The sequence below is a fragment of the Elephas maximus genome, chromosome 9 (assembly GCF_024166365.1).
Source record: "Elephas maximus indicus isolate mEleMax1 chromosome 9, mEleMax1 primary haplotype, whole genome shotgun sequence".
NCBI lineage: Eukaryota > Metazoa > Chordata > Mammalia > Proboscidea > Elephantidae > Elephas > Elephas maximus.
In genome coordinates, this window is record NC_064827.1 from 61,468,051 (window position 1) to 61,492,718 (window position 24,668).

At 36.7% G+C, this 24,668-nt stretch overlaps 1 protein-coding gene across 4 annotated transcripts in view; it reads right to left on the reverse strand.

The window, feature by feature from the left end:
• PTBP3 (polypyrimidine tract binding protein 3) overlaps positions 1-24,668 on the reverse strand; it is a 108,085-nt gene that overhangs the window by 57,033 nt on the left and 26,384 nt on the right. Inside the window, exons 2-4 of one of the 4 annotated variants that reach the window (XM_049895626.1) lie at positions 21,467-21,539; positions 9,913-10,082; positions 5,093-5,239 (exon numbers count right to left, since the gene is read on the reverse strand). In XM_049895626.1, the coding sequence (XP_049751583.1) occupies positions 5,093-5,239; positions 9,913-10,082; positions 21,467-21,488 (339 nt within the window). In that variant the 5' untranslated portion in view covers positions 21,489-21,539. Of the gene's footprint in view, positions 1-5,092; positions 5,240-9,912; positions 10,083-21,457; positions 21,541-24,668 lie in introns of those variants that run through there. The other 3 variants (XM_049895625.1, XM_049895627.1, XM_049895628.1) reach the window with 3 other exon arrangements.

Consider the following 24,668-nt stretch of genomic DNA (forward strand, 5'->3'; position numbering starts at 1 on the left):
AACGTTTCAAAAGAATAATTCACCATGACCAAGTGGGATTCATATTAGGTATGCAGGGATGGTTCAGTATTAGAAAAACAATGTAATTCACCATATAAATAAAACAAAAGACAAGAACCGCATGATCTTATCAATTGACGCAGAAAAGGCATTTGACAAATTCAACACCCGTTCATGAAAAAACTCTCAGCAAAATCGGAATAGAAGGAAAATTCCTCAACATAATAAACGGCATTTATACAAAGCCAACAGCCAACATCATCCTACATGGAGAGAGTCTGAAAGCACTCCCCTTGAGAATGGGAACCAAACAGGGATGCCCCTTATTACAACTCTTACTCAACATTGTGCTGGAAGTCCCAGCCAGCGCAATTAGGCTAGATAAAGAAATAAAGGGCATCGAGATTGTAAGGAAGAAGTAAAAGTATCTCTATTTCCAGATGACATGATCTTATACACAGAAAACCCTAAAGAATCCTCAAAAAAACTACTGAAACTAATAGTTGAGATAAACATACAAAAATCAGTTGGATTCCTCTACACCAACAAAAAGAACATCAAAGAGGAAATCACCAAATCGATACCATTTACAGGAGTCCCCAAGAAGATAAAATACTTAGGAATAACTCTTACCAGAGACATAAAAGAACTATGTAAAGAAAACTGGAAGACACTACTGCAAGAAACCAAAAGAGACCTACATAAGTGGAAAAACATACCTTGCTCATGGATAGGAAGACTTACATTGTAGAAATGTCTATTCTACCAAAAGCAATCTAAGATACAATGCAATTCCGATCCAAATTCCAGCGACTTTTTTTAATGAGATGGAGAAACAAATCACCAGCTTCATATGGAAGGGAAAGAGGCCCTGGATAAATAAAGCATTACTGAAAAAGAAGAACAAAGTGGGAGGCCTCACTCTACCTGATTTTAGAATGTATTATACCGTCACAGTAGTCAGCGTGGCACTGGTACAACAACAGATACATAGACCAGTGGAAGAAAATTGAGAATACAGACATAAATTCATCCACATATGAGCAGCTGATATTTGACAAAGGCCCCAAAAAAGTTAAATGGGGAAAAGACAGTCTTTTAAACAAATGATGCTGACATAACTGGATATCCATTTATAAAAAAATGAAACAAGACCCATACCTCACACCATGCATAAAAACGAGCTCAAAATGGATCGAAGACCTAAATATAAAATCTAAAACGATAAAGTTCCTGGAAGAAAAAATAGGGACAATGTTAAGAGCCCTAATACATGGCATAAACAGAATACAAAACATTACTAAAAATGCAGAAGAGAAACTCAATAACTGGGAGCTCCTAGAAATCAAACACCTATGCTCATCCAAAGACTTCGCCAAGAGTAAAAAATTACCTACAGACTGGGAAAAAGTTTTTAGCTATGACATTTCCAATCAGTGCCTGATCTCTAAAATCTACATGATACTGCAAAAACTTAACTACAATAAGACAACCCAGTTAAAAAATGGGTGAAAGATATGAACAGGCACTTCATTAAAGAAGACGTTCAGGTAGCTCACAGACACATGAGGAAATACTCAGGATCATTAGCCATTAGAGAAACGCAAATGAATACTACAGTGAGATTCCATCTCACTCCAACAAGGCTGGCATTAATCCAAAAAACACAAAACAATAAATGTTGGAGAGGCTGTGGAGAGACTGGCACACTTATACACTGCTGGTGGTAATGTAAAATGGTACAGCCACTTTGGAAATCGATTTGGCGCTTCCTTAAAAAGTAGAAATAAAACCACCATACGATCCAGCAATCCCACTCCTTAGAATATACCCTAGAGAAATAAGAGCCTTTACACAAACATACGCAAACTCATGTTTATTGCGGCACTTTTTACAATAGCAAAAAGATGGAAGCAACTAAGGTGCCCATCAACAGATGAATGGATAAATAAATTATGGTATAGTCACACAATGGAATATTATGCATCAATAAAGAACACTGATGAATCCGTGAAACATTTCATAACACAGAGGAATCTGGAAGGCATTATGCTGAGTGAAATTAGTCATTTGCAAAAGGACGAATATTGTATGAGACCACTATTATAAGACCTCGAAAAATAGTTTAAACAGAGAATATATTCTTTGATGGTTACAAGAGGGGGGAGGGAGGGAGGAAGGGAAGGAGAGGGGTATTCAGTAATTAAATAGTAGATAAGAACTACTTTAGGTGAAAGGAAAGACAATACACAATACAGGAGAGGTCAGCACAAGTGGACTAAATCAAAAGTAAAGATATTTCCTGAATGAACCAAATGCTTCGAAGGGCAGCGTAGCAGGGGCAGGGGTTTGGGGACCATGGTCTCAGGGGGCATCTATGTCAATTGGCATAATAAAGTCTATTAAGGAAACATTCTGCATCCCACTTTGAAGAGTGGTATCTAGGGTCTTAAACACTAGTAAGTGGTCATCTCAGATGCATCAAGTGGTCTAAACCCACCTAGAAGAAAGGAAAATGAAAAGCACCAAAGGCATAAGGTACCTATGAGCCCAAGAGACAGAAAGGGCCACATAAACCAGACTACATCAGCCTGAGACCAGAGGAACTAGATGGTGCCCGGCTACAACCGATGACTGCCCTGACAGGGAAAACAACAGAGAACCCCTGATGGAGTAGGAGAGCAGTGGGGTGCAGACCCCAAATTCTCATAAAAAGACCAGACTTAATGGTCTGACTGAGACTAGAATGACCCCAGTGGTCATGGTCCCCAGACCTTCTGTTAGCACAAGACAGGAACCACTCCCAAAGTCAACTCTTCGGACAGGGATTAGACTGGACAATGGGATAGAAAATGATGCTGGTGAAGAATGAGCTTCTTGGATCAGGTAGACACATGGGACTATGTTGGCATTTCTTATCTGGAGGGGAGATGAGAGGGCAGAGGGGGGTCAGAAGCTGGCGGAATGGACACGAAAAGAGACTGGAGCGATGGAGTGTGCTGTCTGATTAGGCAGAGAGCAATTAGGAGTATACACAAAAATGTATATAAATTTCTGTATGAAAGGCTGACTTGTAAACTTTCACTGAATGTGCAATAAAAATGCTAAAAAAAATTAGAATATGATAAAGGATGAGTTTTAGTGGATAATAAATGGGTAGTCAATAAATAGTACTGAAAAGACTGGTACCTGGTGTTTAAAAACAAAACAAAAAAAGCCCTACTCTCACTCCCCGTGCCCAAAAAATTTTTAATAGGGAAAAAAAAAAAAAGAACAAAGGTTTAAATATCAAAATAAGACAATCAAACCATAAAGGCACGAAAAGGAAACACAAGTAATTTTTGCTTGTTTCCTTTAATCTTGGTATGGTAGGCCTTTCTAAGATTGGTACCAAAGTTGAAAACCATAATACCGCTTTAAGAGATTTGACTATATTTATAAAAATATTTTCGAAAACTGCACTAGTAAAAATCACTAAAATTAAGTCTGACACAAGAAATATATGAAATATATAATGGACAAAGATAGTTCCTCAATACGGTTAAGAAATATACGGCCAAAACACCTATCGGAAATTGTTTGACTTCATAAATGACCAAAAACAGTAAACAATAAGATACAATTTCTCAGCTATGATATTAACAATAACAGACAGGAAAAGTGCTTGCTCATAATTATCAATGGCACCCTAAGTTCATACATAGTCTTTCCAGAAAGCAATGATGCATCACATATAAATATATAAAATATGCATATACTTCGTGCCAGGAATTTCACTGCCAGAAGTGTAATCTAATTAAGGTAGTGTGCTCAGACAGATATTATAAAGATATTATTGCAGTACTATTTGTAAAATCATAAAATTGGAAAAAATCCTAATGTCTAACAGGAAATTAGATAAATCATGGCTTTCCTATAAAAGGGAGTATTATGTAGTCATTAAAAAAATATGAAATAACTGTATCTGTTGTCATGAAACAACATTCATGATGTAGAGAAAAAACGTTTTAAAACATCAGGATTCCATTTGTGGAACATTAGATACACAGACAATAACACACCTGAATAGAGAAGGTGTAGACATCAAAATGTTGGCGCCAGTTTTTATCTCTTGGTAATTGAAATTTCTGCCCCGACCCCCACCCCTTTTACTTTTCTGGACTGTTTCAATGTTTCACCATGGGCATGTATTCTATTTAAAATTTTTAAGTAATTTTTAAATTTAAAGTCATTTTTTAAAAATCTTTAAGAATATCTAATATATTTAAGTGTATATAATTTTTTGTATGCCTTTAATATCTCCTAGAACAAGTTGAGCATTAAAGCAGGAAATGCTGTTTTTAAACAATGTGGAAAACTATAATCTGAACTCATCAGCTTGCGTTATAATGCCTTTTAACACAATGAGCTGAAGGAGCTCTTTGCCTAGAGCAATAGTATAGGAGCCAAACATACTCTTGACATCATAAAAACCTCTTTCTTAAAATATACTTGCTCAGTGGATAAATTTTCTCTACTCTTAAGTAACTTCTAATTATCGGTAATGTTTTAACAGCTAAAAATGAACCCTGAGAGACACAAATGATTCAACATGAACTACATCAAAATAAAAACAGGAAAATGAGGTAAGAAATGTTGATATTCTATATTTCACATTCACCTTGGTGACTCAACAATCGTTTCATTAATTTTATAAAAATTCTTATTCTCATCTGAAGTTCAGTTACATTACAATATAAGTGTGCCACTCCACTTCTCAATATCTTTGTTATATCTTCTGTAAAGAGAAGGGATTAAAATGAATGACTTCTAAAAGTTCCTTTTAGATTTGGTATTTCATGATTTTAAAGGAAGACAAAATTTCAAGGGGGAAAAAAACCACCAGTCATTTCTAATGCCATAATTTCAATTATGTTTCTAAATGCCACTGTTCTCTTATTCTTAAACCTTGGGGAAAGAATTTGCATACACAGTCCTTACTAATAAAGTATCCTAAGAAAATAACATGATTTTTTTTTCTGAAAAGCATACAAAATTAATTTTTAAGTTGTATGTTCTTATATTGATTTTTTAAAACGCCTTTAATACTTACAGCTTGATTAGGTAGATTGTCAGTCTTAAGTTCTCTGTGATTGGAATACTGAATATAAACAGGCTGGCTTCGGAGGTGAGGAGTAACAGGAGTGTAATAATTCACCATAGTAACAGCAGCTTCCTCAGAAGCCATTTCTAAGAAAGCCTGCAGTAAACACAAGAAAATAATGTGAATGCTCATCTTTTTGAAAGATAGTTAAAAACTATTCTGCCATTCTAGCTTGTTCTAACTCATACGTTCTCAACAGAAACGCTATGGTACCCGGGGAGTAAAAAAAACTTTTGCTTCAAAGTGTATCATGAATGTTAATCGGAAACATATTTGAAAAGTTGGGCGCAATAAAGGATTTGGGGTTAGGAAACTGCAAGCTGATTAAGTGATTTTATGTGCCTGTTGGTTTTCCTCTTGTTTCTTCTAAAATCTAGAAATAATTAAAAAGGCAGAATTGAATATGTATATCACCACTTCAAATGGATGCTTTCAGAGGCTAGTATTAAATACCTCTTTTCTAAAAAACCCCGTCAGACTACCTAAAGGGCACTCCATCTTACTTTAAAAATCATCTCACGTGAGAACTAAAAAAAGGTGCTTTAAAGTATTAGTCAGCCCTTCACTTTTTAGATGACAAAACTAAAGCACAGAGGTGGTATTAATGACCAAGGTCGATTTTAACCAGGGTCCCGAACACTAACCACTACCCTTTCCACCATATCATGATGATTCTCCTCCTATCACGGTGTTTGTTTCTGGTTGTCAAATTATGGGATAATAAAATTTTTACTGAAGAAAAAAAAAAATTGAATGCTCTAACTGACTAATACACTAAACCTTTATCAGAAAAGAATGTGATTTGGGGAACTTCACTTTTGCTTTAAATAATCTATACTTTTAATTTTTTTCAAGGAGCATGTGATTTATATGTAATTTTTAAAAGCCTTCCCAACATGAGAATTCTGTTCTTGAGCATTCCTTAAAGAGGCATTTGGAGTCTCGGTCTGAACGGTGGGCAATCATGCATGCGGCACTGGCAAATGGCATCAGCTTAGACTACCGGTAGTTCTTCTATCCCATACCCTCTCTACCTCCGCCCCCAAAAAACACTGCAAAGAAAATCTTCTTGTCAGCACCTCCTCATCATATTGTCCACCCCACCCCTAATTACTGATTCGCATGGCTTTGGCCAGTTTTCCTAGGGTTTAGTCTCATTTTCAAATTTTATGCAAGTGTTGAGGCTCTTTCTTAAAAAAAAAAAAAAAGATATGCACATATATACCACATTTCACATATAATTTGGAGTATTAGTAAAATAAAATAGCTTCTCATCCTCCATATGCAGAATACTTTTTTTAAATAAAGGTGCAAAGGCTTGCTTGTTCAAATTACAGAAACAGGAGAACTTCTTTTGTTAAATCAACATTGATTTGAGTCACTCAAGTGATTTTTTTTGAATATCTGTAATCACTGTACTAATATTAGATACTATCATAGGAAGAACTGAGATGAAAGAAGCTCCCTGGTATTTAAGTCTTATTCAGTATATGGCTTCTTCAGTGTATAGAGCTGTCAGGACTCCTATAACTTCTCTGACAGGAATAGGATATTTATAGAGCTTTAAGGTGCCAGGTTTACCCCTCTCCATCTTAATGGTTAGACGGTGAAAATACAGACATATACTAACCATTCCAAGTCCTCAAAACTACCTGTAAGAACATCTCCAATTTAAAATGCAGGAACAAAAAAAAAACCCACGCAGGACCTGAACTTCTATTAGGAGCAATGGAAAAATTTGGAAATGGATAGTGGTGATGGTTGCACAACACAACAAATGTAACTAATGTCACTGAATAGTACATGTAAAAAATGTTGAAATGACATATGTTTTATTATATTATACCGAAAACCAAAACCAAACCTTCCGCAGTCTAGTCAATTCCGACTCATAGCAACCCTACAGGACGGAGTAGAACTGCCCCACAGGGTTTCCAAGGAGTGGCTGGTGGATTCAAACTGTCAATGTTTTGGTTAGCAGCAGAGCTCTTAACCACCATCCCACCAGGGCTCCTTATTGTATTTACCACACACACACAAAAAAACTCATCAACACAACTCTAGTTAGACAATCCAATTATTTTTCACTACAAGATAAGGTGGCATTTAACAAGCATACAGCAACCATTTCAAATTACGTTTAAAATACAGTTTATAGAATATATGCATTTAACAATAAAAGTTACTGAACACAGAGAACGGCAACTATCTTTTATAAACCAAGCTTTTTTCTTTTTTTGCTTATCTTTGGAGTCCCCGGGTGGCACAAATGGTTACGCACTGGTCTACTAACTAAAAGACTGGCAGTTCAAACCCACCCAGAGGCAAATTCAGAAGTAAGGCCTGTTCATCTGCAGGTCACAGCCTTGAAAACCCTATGGAGCTGTTCTACTCTGCATACACTGGGTTGCTATGAGTCAGAGTGACTTGACCGTAACTAACGACAACACCACCTTAGTTGTCATGTGTCCACATGAAGTCCAGTAAAGGAATATAACTTGCCAAATGTTAAATATAATGCTTAGCTGCATCAACCAAGTATCACAACTAAACCAATTAAATGCTTCAACTGAACTAGCAATAGTTTATGAAGTAGTGATGTGAGCCAAACAGCAAACCAAGTATCACCAATAAATGAATGAACAAAAAAAATAAACCCACAATAAACAAATTCATTAAATAAATAAATACAATTCCATTATTAAAGGGAAACTTCAAGTCATTTACACTATTAAAAGGTATAAATGTCCATATGACCCACTTCAAAGCCACTATTCAATTGCAGCAATAATACACTTTTCCTAATTTTTTTTTTTAAGACAATACAAATGATCAAAGTAAAAACAGCAATAACAACAACAAAAGCCAGCTATGGCAATATTTTCTAAATATCTGGGTTTTAATCCTCTTTTCAAGAAAGAATTTATAAATATTTACATTCACTATATGGGGAGAGAGCATGAGGCATCTCCCAGCTCTATCCTGTCAAAGGGTTCAATTCTCATAATGTGGGGTGGAGAGACAACTAAAAGTCACTACCTATATAAAGGCTGCTGAAAATAACTCCCACTCGGCCCCCAACATTCTAAGTAGCCTGGAAAAGGGTAATGCCAACAAGCAGTTCCAGTGAAGTCTTGCATAGTTTTTTCACATCAGAATCTCTTGCTGGAGTATATTACTAAAGAGATTTTTTTTAATACCTCTTTACGATCAAAAGACAATTAACATAACAATTCCACTTAGCATTACAGATAAATATAAACCCAGAACCAAGGGCAGACCCTAAGGAACTATGACGTTATCTGCTGTCTCTCACTGGCAATTAGCCATTAGCCACAGACCCACAGACGGCCCTGTAGGCTCTTTTCAAGCCAAGCCAAGCAAACCACACCATTCTCAATAGTGGCAACAGTGTTAATACAAAGGTCAAAGGCGCCCTGGTAGTGTGAACAGTTAAGCACTTGGCTGCTAACCAAAAGGTTAACGGTTCAAGCCCATCCAGTGGTTCTGTGGGACAAAGACCTGGTGACCTGCATCTATAAAAATTACAGCCAACAAAACCCTGTGGAGCAGTTCTACTCTGTCACATGGGGTTGTACGAGTCGAAATCAACTCAATGGCACCTATCAACAAGTGGCAGGTATGCACTAACTCCAATAGATGTAAGATAAATGTATAAACACAACGGGGTTAACTGAAGTATGCTATTTAACTTTTCTGGTCTCAGTAACCTCATCTGAATTAAATGAAAATATTAATCAAGTAGTTTACCAAAGATAGGGGACCGGATTAGACATCAAGCAATCTCTTTCATGCCCAATAACTACCAATCTATTTATCTGTAAATGCATTTAGAAAGTGTTTCTTAAACTTATTATTTAAATATAAAGTAGAAGAAACATACTGATCTATTACAATGTACCATAAATTGTCTAGGGCCCAGATTTGTTGCCTTCTTCTTTTGAGCAATGCTCTGTGTAAAAGATTTTCAGGACAAGCCAAAACTAGGGGGAAAAAATACCCAAAGAATTTAACCCAGTGGGGTCTGAACTGCAACAAGAACGTGTATAATTATTTAATATCAACAGGACAGATATTGTACCTTGTCATGATCAAGAGAAAGTTTCCCATCTTATTCATTTTAAGAAAAACCCATTAGGAGTCCCTTGGTGGTGCAGTTAAGCGCTGGGCTACTGATCGAAAGGTTGGCGATTCAAACCCACTCAGAGATACCTTGGAAGAAACATCTGGCAATCTGCTCTGAAAGGTCACAGCCATGAAAATCCTACTAAGTACAGTTACCATTCTACTCTAAAACATTTGGGATCATTGTAAGTCGGAATCAACTTGATGGCAGCTGGTGATTAGTTGGTTACGTATTAATTCTACAACTAAAATGCACTATATTACCTTTATCTAGATTTTGGAAAACTAGTGTTTCTTAATTTGCCAAATGAGGTATAATTTACCTCGTCTCTCTCTACCAGGGCCTTCTAATATTTATAGGGTTTTTTCATAAATCATCCCATACTTAAGAGTATAAAATGTTTTTTAAGGAAGAGAAAGACTACAAATCAACAGATTAGAGATAATGCTGGTTTTGTTTGTTTCCAATATTTTTATGGCTTCCTGTCATAAAAAGAAAAATTCTACTTTATGTTCATAGAATGAAATCTGGAAAATACAGAAAAGTTCAACAAAATAAAAATCATCTGTAACACTAACACCCAGAGATAATCACCCTGTGTCAATCTTTAAATATTACATACCTGGCTTTTTCCTTTCAAAATTAAAAGATTAGTTACTTTGCCAAATGGTAGACCTAATGATATGACCTCTGCTTCGGTGACATCATTTGGAATTTTGCGAAGATGGAGAACACGGGAAGGCGAACAGGGAGGTCTATCTCCTTTAAATTTCTTGTTGTCATTCCCATTAGCTAAAAAACAAGATTTTTAAAAAAATTATTGAAACTAATTTGGATTGGCATACTACCTTAACCACACTGTCACATTTGATCTTCTAAGAGTTTTGGGTCTTGAAATTCAAGGAACTGTGGGGCTTGGGGTTGGGAGTTGGGGGGAAAAAAAAAGCATCAACCTGTCAACAAATAGGTTTTTCACGCCACTATCGAATTAAAAAATTGAAGTCTGGGTTTTCACTTCAAAGAAAAGTATTGGGGTATATGAATTATATTATTTCAAATACCTCTAAACACTAAACTTTTTGTTGTGAATAGAGAATAGTATTTATAACATCTTCAGTATATTTTTGAGGATTTTTTCTAATTTTCTATTGATAAATAAGTATATATAATTAGAGCAATAAATTTTAGAAAAGACTGTGACAGAAATTTTGTATTTCTCATATCCCAAGGTGATTTGGATTTGAGCTATATGCTTATGAAAATTAGGTTTGTTTCCTAGAAGTTATATTCTTTATTAATCTATTTTTTTTTAAGTATTTTTAGAAGCTAAACTGAATAATCTTATTCCTAACTATGTAACAGTAGTTCTCAGCATAAGCTTCACCTTGTTGGAAAGGCAAACTTTAGCCTCACTCCAGACCTAATGAATTAAAAATAAAAACTCCTGGGGGCAGGACCTGGCAACTTGTGTTTTAACGATCCCTCCAAGTGATTCTGATGCACTCTGGAGTTTGAGAATCACCTCTGTAAAATAAAATAAGAAGTCATCATCCCAGCATACAGCTAAATTTTATTTAAATTCTATTTTTTTTAATGCATATAACAACCAGAATCTACAGGACTGGAATGAATACTCAAGTTTATGCACATATATAAAGATTCAGAAATGTTTTTCTTCCCAAAAATAGCACCATGTAAAACCAAATACATTTTTGTGGTTTTTTTCCAGGCTTGGCAATTTTTTAGTATATGCTCAACATTGTGAACACTCGAATGTGTTTTATTTCTTCAAAGTGTCAAACTTTTTTCTGAAAATGCGTTGTTACTTGCAGATTAGCTTCATCTTTTTGAGGCTTGTTTTAATCTTTGTTAGGGAGGGTTTAGAGTAGCATTTATGCTAGAGGTGGAAAGCCATATTGGTAAGGTATGGCTCCTCTGGTGTCTCCACTGATTGTGCCTCTGGTGTTCAATGACTCTCTATTCTGATTGGCCATAATTCGAACATCTCCCAGCCCTGTTTGAATCCTGGAAGCTGTTTAACTTATAGCTCCCTGATTGTTCTTTGGAGCCCTGGTGGCACAGTGGTTAAGAGTCTGGCTACTAACTGAAAGGTTGGCAGTTCGAATCCACCAGCTGCTCCTTGGAAATCCTATGGGGCAGTTCTACTCTGTCCTATAGGGTTGCTATGAGTCAGAATTGACTCGACGGCAATGGGTTTGGTTTTTTGGTTTGGTTGTTCTCTGACCTCATAGTTTCACCCTATACGTGTTGGCTGAATATTCAGCAGCAGATTCAAAGGGGCCAGAACGCAGATTTCTGGAACTCTTTTTCCATGAAGCTCCTCTCTGTTACCCTACCCTCACATACACACAGCCTTCCCAAACTCTGATCTCTGTCTTTTCAACGCAGCAATTCTGCTGTTTGCTTGCGTTCTCCCTCCTTACACCACAGTTTGGAAAAGAAGCCAGAGCAATTACAGTGTTCACACCTCATTGTTTCCCTTTTTCTCTGAGATAACAGTTCAGTACTACCTGTTGTTCACCATCCCAAAAAAACACCAAAAAAAAAAAAAAAATGCCTTATGGTTTTTGCCTTATATACTGTGGGAAGGCATGTCTGGTCCCAGTTGCGCCATCATGATGGGAAGTAGAACTCCAAATACTTTTTTAAATTACAAATTTCAGAATTTCAACTACATAATTTACATGGGTGAGCATCAATACTTTGTGAATCTTCTTTAAAATTCTTCCTTCTCAGAGCTAATTTAAGGTGTTGTTTAATCAATTTAAAATTTATCAAGTTTAGAGATTAGTTATTTACATTTCTCCATAAGGTTTCACTCAAAGCAATTTCAATGCATTCTTTGCTATCAAGAGCAGAACAGTCATATGAACTTGTTTTAGCCACTGATACAGTCAAACTGGTTAGATAGACTAGTGCTTATTACGCAATCATAGTCAGCATTCAGTACCTGCGGCAGGGACTGAAAATTCTGCTTCAACATTTATTCTTCCTAGCTCTACCAGTTTTTAGCTAAACGCATGGCTGCCTGGAAAAAAAGACTACATTCTCAGCAGCTAGGAGTGGCTGTGTGATGAATTACAAGCAAAAATGGTGTGTGTTGTTTTTTTTCCAGAAGTGTCTTTATAGTAAGGGAGGTATGTTCTTTTCTCTTCCCCTTTTCCTCCTTGTTGCTTGGAGCTCCAGCAACCACGCAGCACCATTCGTTAAACCAGGAAGCAGGCATCATGTACCAGGGACTACTGACTACCTCAAAACTTGCTGAATGTGACAGAAATAAACTTCTATCTTGTTTTGGCCACTGATAATTTACAGCCAAATTTAATCCTAACAAACAATTTTTCTTTTAAAAAAGAAGCAATTAAAAAGTTTAATTTGATGGAAGAGATTTCAAAAAATCATTTAAAAAATATGCATTTGCAAAGCAAAAGAGCATTTTAGCAGTATATAAATATTTTGGTAAAGGAAGTACCAACTATTCCTGAACAAAAGTAACTACCAACTAAAATTTTTAAGAAATGGAGGGAATGGTCTCACACAGGCTCATGAGGAAGCTATGTTAAGGGAGATTAGCCAATGGAGTGGGTGGAAACCACAAAGATACAGAGTAAATGAGAGGTGTAACATAAAAACAGAATACAGACAATCTTGTAAAGTCTTGAATATACGGGAAAGCAGAAATACAGAGTGGTAGCCAGAGGAAGATACAAGCATCAAAGATTATTTTCTTTTTAAGATGAGAGATAATTAAGAATATAGTGTGGGGAAAGACAAAATTTTGAAGATCAGGAAAGAAGAGAGACTGAGGAGACTAAGTAATAGAACATGCAACATAATTATAAAATAATTATGCCATGAAAACATTTTCTTTTTGACAATATTCAGCCTTTTAAAATGGGCATTCAATATACATAGTCTTAATTAAGTAACAGGAAGAAAGCAAAATAAATATTCCTATACTGGTTTATATATTAAGTACATTACCGTGCTTTAGGGAATCCCTTTCTTTAGTTACAAATGGTAAAGAGGGGAAGTACCAAGCTCACAAACAACTTACAGTCTATCACTGAACTAAAGAGATGTTTCAGCAATTTGACATGTACTTTTTAAGAAGTATACATACAATGATAATTATTCAGTTTGCCAGCAATGATTTCCTGCTTATAAATATTAATCCACACAATCTTTGTTTAGTTATGAAAGAAATGAGATTTGATTTCTCTAACATTCAACTTCACAGGAAGATTAATGACACATGCAATGGTTTCAAAATTTAGGAATTCTGAATTTCTCAGAAAAAGATTTTTAACATTAAATAGCACAAGATTGCAGTATGTTTTTTAATTTTGTTGTGGCAAAATATAGATAACAAAAAAATTGCCATTTTAACCATTTTTCACTGTACAATTCAGTAACATTAATTATATTCATGATGTTGAAATACATCACCATTATCTATTTCCGAAAGTTTTTCATCACTCCAAGCAGAAACTCAGTATCCCATAAGCAATAACTGCCACCCTGCCCCCAGCCCTGGTAAACACTAATAAGCTTTTGTCTGTATGCATTTGCCTATTCTAAGTATTTCATATAAGTGGGATCATACAGTATTTGTCCTTTTGTTCCTGACTTATTTCACTCGGGACGATGTTTTCAAAGTTCATCCATGTCATAGCATGTTACCAGAACTTCGTTTATCTCTATGGCTGAGTAATATTCTATTTTATGTATGTACCACATTTTGTTTATCCATTCTACTGTTTTCACCTTTTGGTTATTGTGAACAATGCTGCAATGAATACTGGTGTACAAGCATCTGTTTGTCATGGATTGAACTCTGTCGCCTCAAAATATCTGTCAACTTGGCTAGGTTATGACAGTATTATATAACTGTCTACCATTTTGTCATCTGATGTGATTTCCCTATGTGTTGTAAATCCTATCACTACGAAGTAATGAGATGGATTAGTGGCAGTTATACCGATGTGATCTACAAGATTAGATAGTGTCTTAAGCCAATCTCTTTTGAGATATAAAAGAGAAAAGTGAGCAGAGAGACATGGGGACCTCATACCACCAAGAAAGCAACGCTAGGAGCAGAGTGAGTCCTTTGGACCCATGGTTCCTACGTGGAGAAGCTCCCAGACCAGGGGAAGATTGACGACAAGGACTTTCTTCCAGAGCTCAGAGAGCGAGAAAGCCTTCCCCTGGAGCAGATGCCCTGAATTTAGACTTGTAGCCCACTAGACTGTGAGAGAATAAATTGCTCTTTGTTAAAACCATCCACTTGTGGTATTTCTGTTAAAGCAGCACTAGATCACTAAGACACTGTTTGAGTCCTTGCTTTTATTTATTTTGGATATATACCGAAGAGAGGAATTGCAGGGTCACATGGTAATTCTACACTTAATTTTTTTGAGGAACTGCCTAACTGTTTTCCACTGCAATACATTTTTAACAAGATGCAAAATGTGCTAGCCATAAAGGGAAAAAACTGATAAAACGAACTACTTAAAAATAAGAACTTCTGTTTATCAAAAAAAAAAAAAAAATTTTTTTTTTTTTTTAAGTATAAACTAGCAAGCTATGGAGTCCCTGAGTGGTGTCAACAGTTAACATACTTAGCTGACAACCAAAGATTAGAGGTTTGAGTCTACCCAGAGGCTCTTTTAAAGAAATGCCTGGCAATCTCTTCTGTAACACACAGGTTGGCCATGAATTAGAACTGACTAAAAGGCAACTGGTTAGCAAGCTGTACAGTGGTAGAGAATATCTGCAATATATGCTGCAACAAATATAAAAGAACTACTACAAATAAATAACAGGCAGAAAACAACAGCAAAATGGGCAAAAGACTTGAATAAGCACTTTATTAAAATATATATACAAATACCCAATTGAAAAAAAAAAAACCATTACTGTCAAGTCAATTCCAACTCACGGTAGCCCCATCGGACAAAGTAGAACTGCCCCACAGGACAAAGTAGAACTGCCCCACAGGACAAAGTAGAACTGCCCCATAGGGTTTCCAAGGAGTGGCTGGTGAATATGAACTGCCAACCTTTTGGTTAGTAGCCGAGCTCTTAACCACTGTACCACCAGAGCTCCAATACCAATAAACACAAGAAAATACGCTCAATTTCTCTAGTGTTAGAGCAAACGAAAATTAAAGTCACAATGAGCCACCTATATATTCTACCAGAATAACCAAAATTAAAAAGACATAATACCAAGCATTGGTGAAGTTGGAGAATAACTAAATTCACATTGCATTGCTGGTGAGAGTGTAAAATGGTACAAAACTAGTAGAATCTACTAAAGATCCTTAGGATACAACAATTTCACTTGTAGATATATACCAAACAGAAAAACATACATTTGTCCACCAAAAGGCATGTCAAGAATATTCACAGTTTAAACCAAAAATATCACCTAAAACCCAATGCCGTCGAGTCGACTCCGACTCACAGCGACCCCATAGGACAGATTAGAACTGCCCCATAGAGTTTCCAAGGAACGCCTGGCGGATTCGAACTGCCGACCCTTTGGTTAGCAGTCGTAGCACTTAACTACTATGCCACCAGCACCTAGGTCTTCTTAAAACCAAACAACAGTTTAACTAAACTAGTAAAAAATGTCTGCCTCAAGCATTATGCTCTCCAAGAACTATCTATAAGGGATCAAAGTGGCAACAGCAACTCAAAAGATTAGACAGGAACCTTAGGGGGCAGTGTGAGTGTACGTTAACGGGAGAGAACAACTCAGAAAAGGACAGTGAGAACGGTTGCACAACTCGAAGAACGTAATCAGCGCCACTGAATTGTACACGTAGAAACTGGTGAACTGGTCTATGTTTTGCTGTGTATGTCCTAAACAACAAATAGTTTTTTAAAAAATTAATAAGTTTCAAGTTAAAAAAATCCATAGCGACATTATTCATAAAGCGGAAATAAACTATCCACCAAGAAAATAAAACACTACATAGAAACAAGAAAGGATAAAAGGTACAATCTACAACAACACAGATGAATCTCACAAATATAAGCTTGAGTGAAAGGATACATACTGTATTTATTGTTTCATTTATACAAAGTTTTAAAACACTAAACTAACCTAGGATATTAAAAGTCAGACTAATGAATACACTTGGAAGGAGGGGAATAAATGGAAAGAGAAAATAAAGGGACTCCTGGGAATGCTGGTAAAGTTCTATTTCTTGATTCAGATGCTGATTACACTGCATTATTTATTTTAAGAAGCTAGGATATAATAGTGATACTAAAATCTATTTTATAAGAGTACAAAAAGAAAACCTTGGACAATACTTTTATTAATACAGTTGCAAATATTCTATATAAACGTAAGCATACTGAATAAAGAATATATGCAGCTGAGCATATATGCAATTGAGATTATTATTCTTTCTCCCTTACATTAATATAACTCCCTGATTTATGACTTAACAGGGCATACCAGAATAAAGACCTATTTCTTAAATCTCCTTGCCTCTTGAGGCAATATGACTAAGTTCTGATTAAGAGGATGGACGATGAAAGTACAACTTGTAGTTCTTGCCCCTATGGGTACTCAGCCTCCAGCTCTTAACCTTACTGTAGAGTTATCTTTACAGTCTAAGATGGCACCAATCTCCACATTTCCTCTTTTCCCTTCCTAAGGGCATGATGGAGAGAGTTGGAGTACTATTTTAGTTCTTGAGAGAAGGCCACATGTTGAGGATGAAGTACAAAAAACAGAAAAAGCCTGGTTCCCAATCCAATCAAGAAGCCAAATAAGTCAGTGGCCACTTATAGTTCAGAAGAACTTAGAAATAAACTTTTTAAGCCTGTATTTTTTGTTTTTTGGGGGGTTAATATAGCTATCTAGTCTATATCCAACTAATATGGCATATCAAAATAATATCCCATGACCAACCTGGTTTATGCCAGGCATGCAAGTGTAATTCAAGATTAGGAAATTAAAATACTTCACTGTATCAAAGTAATGGATATCAAACTTCATGATTAAATTAACAGAAATACAAAAGGTATTTAATAAATCTATATATGGCACAGTGGTTAAACGTTTGGCTGCTAACCAAAAGGTCAGCAGTTCGAATCCACCAGCTGCTCCTTGGAAACTCTATGGGGCAGTTTTACTCTGTCCTATAAAGTTGCTATGAGTCGGAATTGACTCAACAGCAACAGGTTTGGTTTTTAGTTTTTTATAGCCATATAGGGTCACTATGAGTCAGGAATCAAGTCAACAGCAATGGATACAGCCATTGCTAATAAAAACTAAAGGAAGAAAACTATTAAAGTATGATGAAGAATTATTTACCAAAACCTAACAGCAAACATCATATTAAAAGATCAAATAAAGCTACCTTTATTAAAGTTAAGAGTAAGACAGAGACTACTGAGATTGTTCAGCCCCTGATAGGTTTGTATTGATTTGTTTCTGGTGGTAGCTTGTCCTAAAACGTGGGTAGAAAGTAGGTATTTTATCATAACACTGTTGTGCAGTGCACGATTTGTGTGAGATTCAGTCATTAACAATGCCAAAAAAATGCAACCAATGACCCATTGCTCAAATGAAAGTGGTGCTAGGTATTTCTCTTTCGTGCCTTTTAGACCTGTGTTGCTCTAAAATTCCAGTTTATTGCAGACCCATTTTCTACCTGGACTTTCTTTTTTTTCCCACCTGGTCTTTCTTGACAGGTTTTTTGTTTTAATTCTCTACTTAAGTTTCTAAATAAAGTTCTGGTATTAAAAAAAAAGGGGGGGGGGCAAGGATAAGCACAAAATACCACTATTACTCAACTCATTTTTGGAGGTTACAGTGAATACTGAACAAATAAGGAGGATATTTATATACTTGAAATTATGTTTATTTGAAGGACACATCATTGAATAACTACAAAATTTGAAATTAACAACAAAAACTAAAAAGTACCTATGGAAGTTTTAAGTTTAGCTGTATATAATAACAATATACTTGAAATAACAGTTGTGTTAACTATTTTAAGAAAAAAAGTTAATTTCTCACTCGTGTAAAGAGTCTCCAGTGACCCAGGCTCCAGCTTTCTGCTCTGTTAGGGTGCAGCCCTCATCCTCATCATCCAAGAAGGAAGCTGGAACTCCAGCAGGCAGCAGAATAAAAGAAAGGAAAAACAGTGTGCCCATGCAGAGATGTCCCAAAAGTCCCACACAATGCCTCCATTTTTATCTCACTGGGTAGGACATAATCATATGACCATAACTAGCTATAAAGGAGACTGGGAAAGTAGCCATTTAATCTGGGTGGCGGGGTTCCTGGATGGTGCAAACGGTTATGTATTCGACTACTACCTGAAAGGTTGGTGATTTGAACCCACCAAAAGGCATCTCAGAAGACAGGCCTAGTGAACTGCTTCCAAAAGGTCGCGGCCTTGAAAACCCTCTGGATTAGATTTGCTTTGCATACAGGGGGCCTCCATAAGTCAGAATCAACTCAACGGCACCTAACAACAACAACAAATCTTTACGGAAGCAGGTCACAGGCCTTTCTTCCACAACACCACTGACTGGGTTCAAACTGCCAACCTTAAAGACCCCAGACCTACTGAATTAGAAACTCTGAAGGTGGCTGTAGCAATTTGTGCTTTAACAGGCCTTCCAGGTGAGCCACACACTGCTTTGCTCTCGTGACTATATTACTCTGTTCACCCTTTCCCTTGGATCAACTCCCTACTGCTGCCCTACCTACAAAATCTTTCTGCTTAGGCCTCTGGAATGCTAGCCCTACAATGGTTGACCAATTACTCTTTCTCATTCTCTTCACTGAATTTTCCTTTGATCTTTTTAGCTTAACCTGGCTCACTTCTACTGGAGAGTCCTCATATGGAGGCTATTCACTCTCCCAACTACATGTAACCTCAGGGTCTGGAAATGAGGTCCAAAACCAAAAACCAAACCCAGTGCTGTCGAGTCAATTCCGACTCATAGCAACCCTGTAGGACAGAGTAGAACTGCCCCCATAGAGTTTCCAAGGAGCACCTGGCGGATTCAAACTGCCGACCCTTTGGTTAGCAGCCGTAGCACTTAAGCAGTATGCCACCAGGGTTTCCGAAATGAGGTCCACTTACCCCTAGTTCCCCATAACTGCCATGATTCCAAACACATTTGGATAAAGCTCCCTTTTCTGAGACTCACCACTCCCATGGTTCAGTGGTCAACTTAAGTTGTGTAAGATATTGACTTTCAAATTTCTCCCATGATACTGAGATGGAAGAATCCACTCCTTATCTGACATTTCCATGTGAACGTTCCACAGGTACCTCAAACTCAATATATAAAAATCTGAACCTGCTGTGCTGTCCAATGCTGCTAGTCCTATATCCTCTAATATAAATGAATAGTACTATCTTCCATCTATGGAAGTATCGCAGTCCAAGTCCAAAACTCAGAAATGACTGATGGAATTCCTTATTCAAACATTCAATTAATCACCAATCATTATTAATTTGACCTTCTTTAAATCCTCTAATTCTCTACATCACAACTTCCACTGCCAAAGTGCAAGCTACTATTTCTTACTTGGATTACAGCAATAGCTTTTTAGCTCCTCCTTCTTTCTAGTATTGCACTCCACTAATTCACTGTACACAAAGCCAGACTGTACTTTTTTAGATATTTAGGTTGAACTATGTGAAATTGCTGATACTTGGTATTTTTTTCCTTAAAAACTGATAATTTCATGTGGTTCATAACCTCAAAAAAAGTCCTTTAATAGCTCTCCACTGCCCTTAGGATAATAACATTGTTGATGATTTGGCTGTTTAGTAGTTCACAGGGCTTATTTCCAATGCTCAGCAGGCACACCTACTTAGCATCTGGAATTTTAAATGCTTAACACAGGACATCCACCCTTTTTTAACTGATAAAAGTGGTTCTCGGTTCCAAGAGCATTCGGGGCGACATCTCAAGGAAGACAAAAATAATACCTAAACTCTGTTTTCCCTCAAGCCTATTTGCGATAGCAAACAACACTGCACATTACAGTTGCCCATGCTAATCCAGATCTGCCATCTTAAAGTAAGCAACTTAACCACACTCTCCTCACTTTACAGAGGTGCAAATGCTTCAACACACCAGTCAGTTAAGTTAGGTATCTAGGAGACGTTTTGAGTAAAACAGACATTTAGTTCTGCAAAAACTATAAATCTTACCTAACAAAACTATTCAGATCAATTAGATCAGAGACCACAGGTTTGCGTTTCAAATTCACGTAGGGCGCCAGTTTTCTAAACTCTAAACTCTCTTTATTGACTGTAACCCAAGAGAAAACTATGAAGCAAAGGGTAAGAAAAGTGGTAAAGCAGAACCCTGACAGTCTGCTGAAATAACCTCAAGCTGGCATCTCCTCTATGGACCCATTCCAGTATTTCCAGTGAAATAATGTTCATTGATTGTTAAATCAAGGAGCCCTGGTGGCATATGGTTAAGGCACTCAGTTGCTAACCAAACAGTGACATCTGATTCTTATAGAACCCCCATGAGATAGACAGAATACATAAGAGAAGTGGTACCCAGAGAGATCAAATGACCCACTGTTGCTGATCCTTAGGACTCCTTATATTCTATTACTCTCTAAAATCAGAGTATTTGAAAGAGTAGATCATTTCTAGGATTTCCTCCAGCCCTCAAATTTCAAAAGCATTTTTTAAAATCACGTGATTCCTTACAATGTACGTAAATTTTATCTCAATTTTTAAAACAATCAAGTGGCTTTACAGTTTTAATACTTCTAAATTCCTCATCATTCAACACAAGTTTTAAATCCAGCCCTTTTACTATATAGTTCTGGGTCACCAACTTAGTGATACTAGCTATATCATAATTACATAGCACAAAGAACATCAACCAATAAAGGGAAGGAATCATCAGATTAGATCAAACTTAACCCTTAAAGCTTAGAGAGTTATAACTAGTGATTTCATCTACGTGAACAGTATAGTACTGTACTGCAACAAATTTTAGTTTTTGTTACAAAGAGTGGCACTTCAACATATGTTCATAAAATGAGCCATATAAAAGCACCGTTAAAAAAAAAAAAATTGAAACCCAAGGAAAGAAAACATTTTCAATTTTGGAAAAATTGAAACTCACCATACACACCTGTAGAAGTAGAATTGTTCATGGTAGAAGGTCCGTTAATGATGCCAGAAGAAAGAAGCTCATCAGATCCCCGCTGAAAAGCAAAAGCAATGCTCAGTTAAAACAGGTTTTGGATAATAGCCCATATTTAATACTAAAAATATTAAAAACTAGTAACTTCATCTGAATATTGAGACACTTACGGAAAAGTACTCAAGAATCACAAAATCTAACAGAAGTGAACTTTATAGAAAGGAAAAATTCTGTTCAATCCACATGATTGCCAGTTATAAAAAAAAAAAAACAGAACCATCATCACACAAAATCCAACCATTTTGGTTCCAACTCAGTCCTCCAAGGTTTTCTGTTTGAAGTACCAGAACCCCTTGTAACTTTTGTGGTATACATTTACATACAAATAATGTTGTTGGAGCACTCCCTAAAAATCCTACTGTTTAATACCTAAGTATTTTTTTAAGTAGAACACAGAGACGATTTATTTCAGTATTTGTCAAATCCTTTATAATCAGTGGTATTTCATCCGCTAATCCTGAAAATGATCTTTAATGTGTACTATTTCTTAAGCAGCTACTGTTTAAGTAATGTGCTGCCCCCCATCCAGGTAAGAATTTTGACCTAATTCCAAATCTGAACTATCAGCGCTAAAAGACAGCCCAGTCTTTTTCACTGTAACCATACGATCTACTACAAAGCATAAAGAGTCTACACTTAGGAAGGACAATAAATATCATTTACAAAGTTAAAAACCATATTTGTTTAGCTTGGTCAATTTTAAACAACAAATATTTTGTTCTATGGATGACAGAAAAATCCCCAAACTATTCTCTACAATTATTAGAAAAACAACAGTGTTACAAAAGATGTTTAATGTTTAGATTCAAGTACTACTTCCATAGGGAACAATTTCAGACTTCACTGTACAAAGACAAATCACCAACGTATCTGCATAACAGAAACATAATTACTTAAACAATTCCTGTATTAAACATCTAGAAATTATTCCCTTTGGATCTTTCACTAGAAGTTTAAAAAGACACATTGGGACAAGAGGAAGGAATGAAATAAACACCCAGGATGAAAGAAAACTGAAGATCCCAACTCCCAGAAAGACCAGGATTAAGGTTTCGCTTTAAAGTACAGGCTTTTCTGATATCTGAACTGCAGATACTGGTGGCCGATAGACAGGCCTTGTAGTTTACTGACTACCTACAGATGTGGGAAGGTAAGTTTTTGCAGTTTTAAATGTAGTAAGAATTTAAATGTACACAACATGTGTTTTATGAGGAATCTGGCAAAATATGTGTTACTAATAGATCTAATATACCACCAATTGCTCCTATGTAAGTTCAAGTTGAAACTGAAAAAAATCAGAGCAAGTCCACAGAGCCAAAATACTATCTTGAGTATATCCCACATGAATTTAGAGACCATCTCAAGAATGGATTTCATGTGTTGAACACTAATGACCGAAGACCAGATGAGCTGTGGAAGGACATCATACAAGAAGAAAGCAAAAGGTCATTGAAAAGACAGGAAAGAAAGAAAAGACCAAGGTGCATGTCGGAGGAGACTCTGAATCTTGCTCTTGAGCGTCAAGCAGATAAAGCAAAAGGAAGAACTGATGAAGTAAAAGAACTGAACAGAAGATTTCAAAGAGCGGCTCGAGAAGACAAAGTAAAGTACTGTGATGAAATCTGCAAAGACCTGGAGATAGAAAACCAAAAGGGAAGAACACACTCGGCATTTCTCAAGCTGAAAGAACGGAAGAAAAAATCCAAGTCTCAAGTTGCAGTAGTGAAGGATTCTATGCGGAAAATATTAAACGATGCAGGAAGCATCAAAAGAAGATGGAAGGACTACACCAAGTAATTACACCAAAAAGAATTAGTCAACGGTCAAACATTTCAAGAGGCAGCATATGATCAGGAACCGATGGTACTGAAGGAAGAAGTCCAAGCTACACTGAAGGCACTGGTGAAAAACAAGACTCCAGGAAGTGACAGAGCATCAGTTGAGATATTTCAACAAACGGATGCAATGCTGGAAGTACTCACTTGTCTATGCCAAGAAATTTGGAAGACAGTTACCTGGCCAACTGACTGGTAGAGATCCATATTTATACCTATTTCCAAGAAAGGCTGATCGAACCGAATGCAAAAATTATCAAACAATATCATTAATATCACACATAAGCAAAATTTTGCTGAAGACCATTCAAAAGCGGCTGCAGCAGTAAGTGTATCTACAGGGAACTGCCAGAAATTTGGGCCAGATTCAGGAGAGGACGTGGAACCAGGGATACCATTGCCGATGTCAGATGGAGTCTGGCTGAAAGCAGAGATACCAGAAGGATGTTTACCTGTGTTTGATTGACTCTGCAAAGGCACTCGACTGTGTGGACCATAACAAATTATGGATAACATTGCAAAGAATGGGAATTCTAGAACACTTAATTGTGTTCATGAGGAACCTGTACATGGATCAAGAAGCAGTTGTTCAGACAGAACAAGGGGATATGAGTGGTTTAAAGTCAGGGAAGGTGTGTGTCAGGGCTCCATCCTTTCACCATACCTATTCAATCTGCATGCTGAGCAAATAATCCAAGAAGCTGGACTGTATGAAAGAGAGCGGGGCATCACGATTAGAAGACCACTTATCAAGAACCTGTGTTAGGCAGATAACACAATCTTGCTTGCTGAAAGTGAAGACTTGAAACACTTAATGATGAAGATCAAAGACCACAGCCTTCAGTATGGATTACACCTTAACACGAAGCCAACAAAAATCCTCACAACTGGACCAATGAGCCACATCATGATAAATAGAGAAAAGATTGAAGTTGTCAAGGATTTCCTTTTACCTGGATCCACACTCAACACCCATGGAAGCAGCAGTCAAGAAATCAAAAGATGCACTGCATTGGGCAAATCTGCTGCAAAGGACCTCTTCAAAGTGTTGAAAAGCAAAGACATCACCTTGAAGACTAAGGTGCGCCTGACCCAAGCCATGGTATTTTCAATCACATCATATGCATGTGAAAGCTGGACAAGGAACAAGGAAGATCGAAGAAGAACTGACACCTCTGAATCGTGTTGTTGGTGAAGAATACTGAATATACCATGGACTGCCAAAAGAACGAACAAATCTGTCTTTGAGGAAGTATAACCAGAATGCTCCTTAGAGGCATGGATGGCGAGACTGC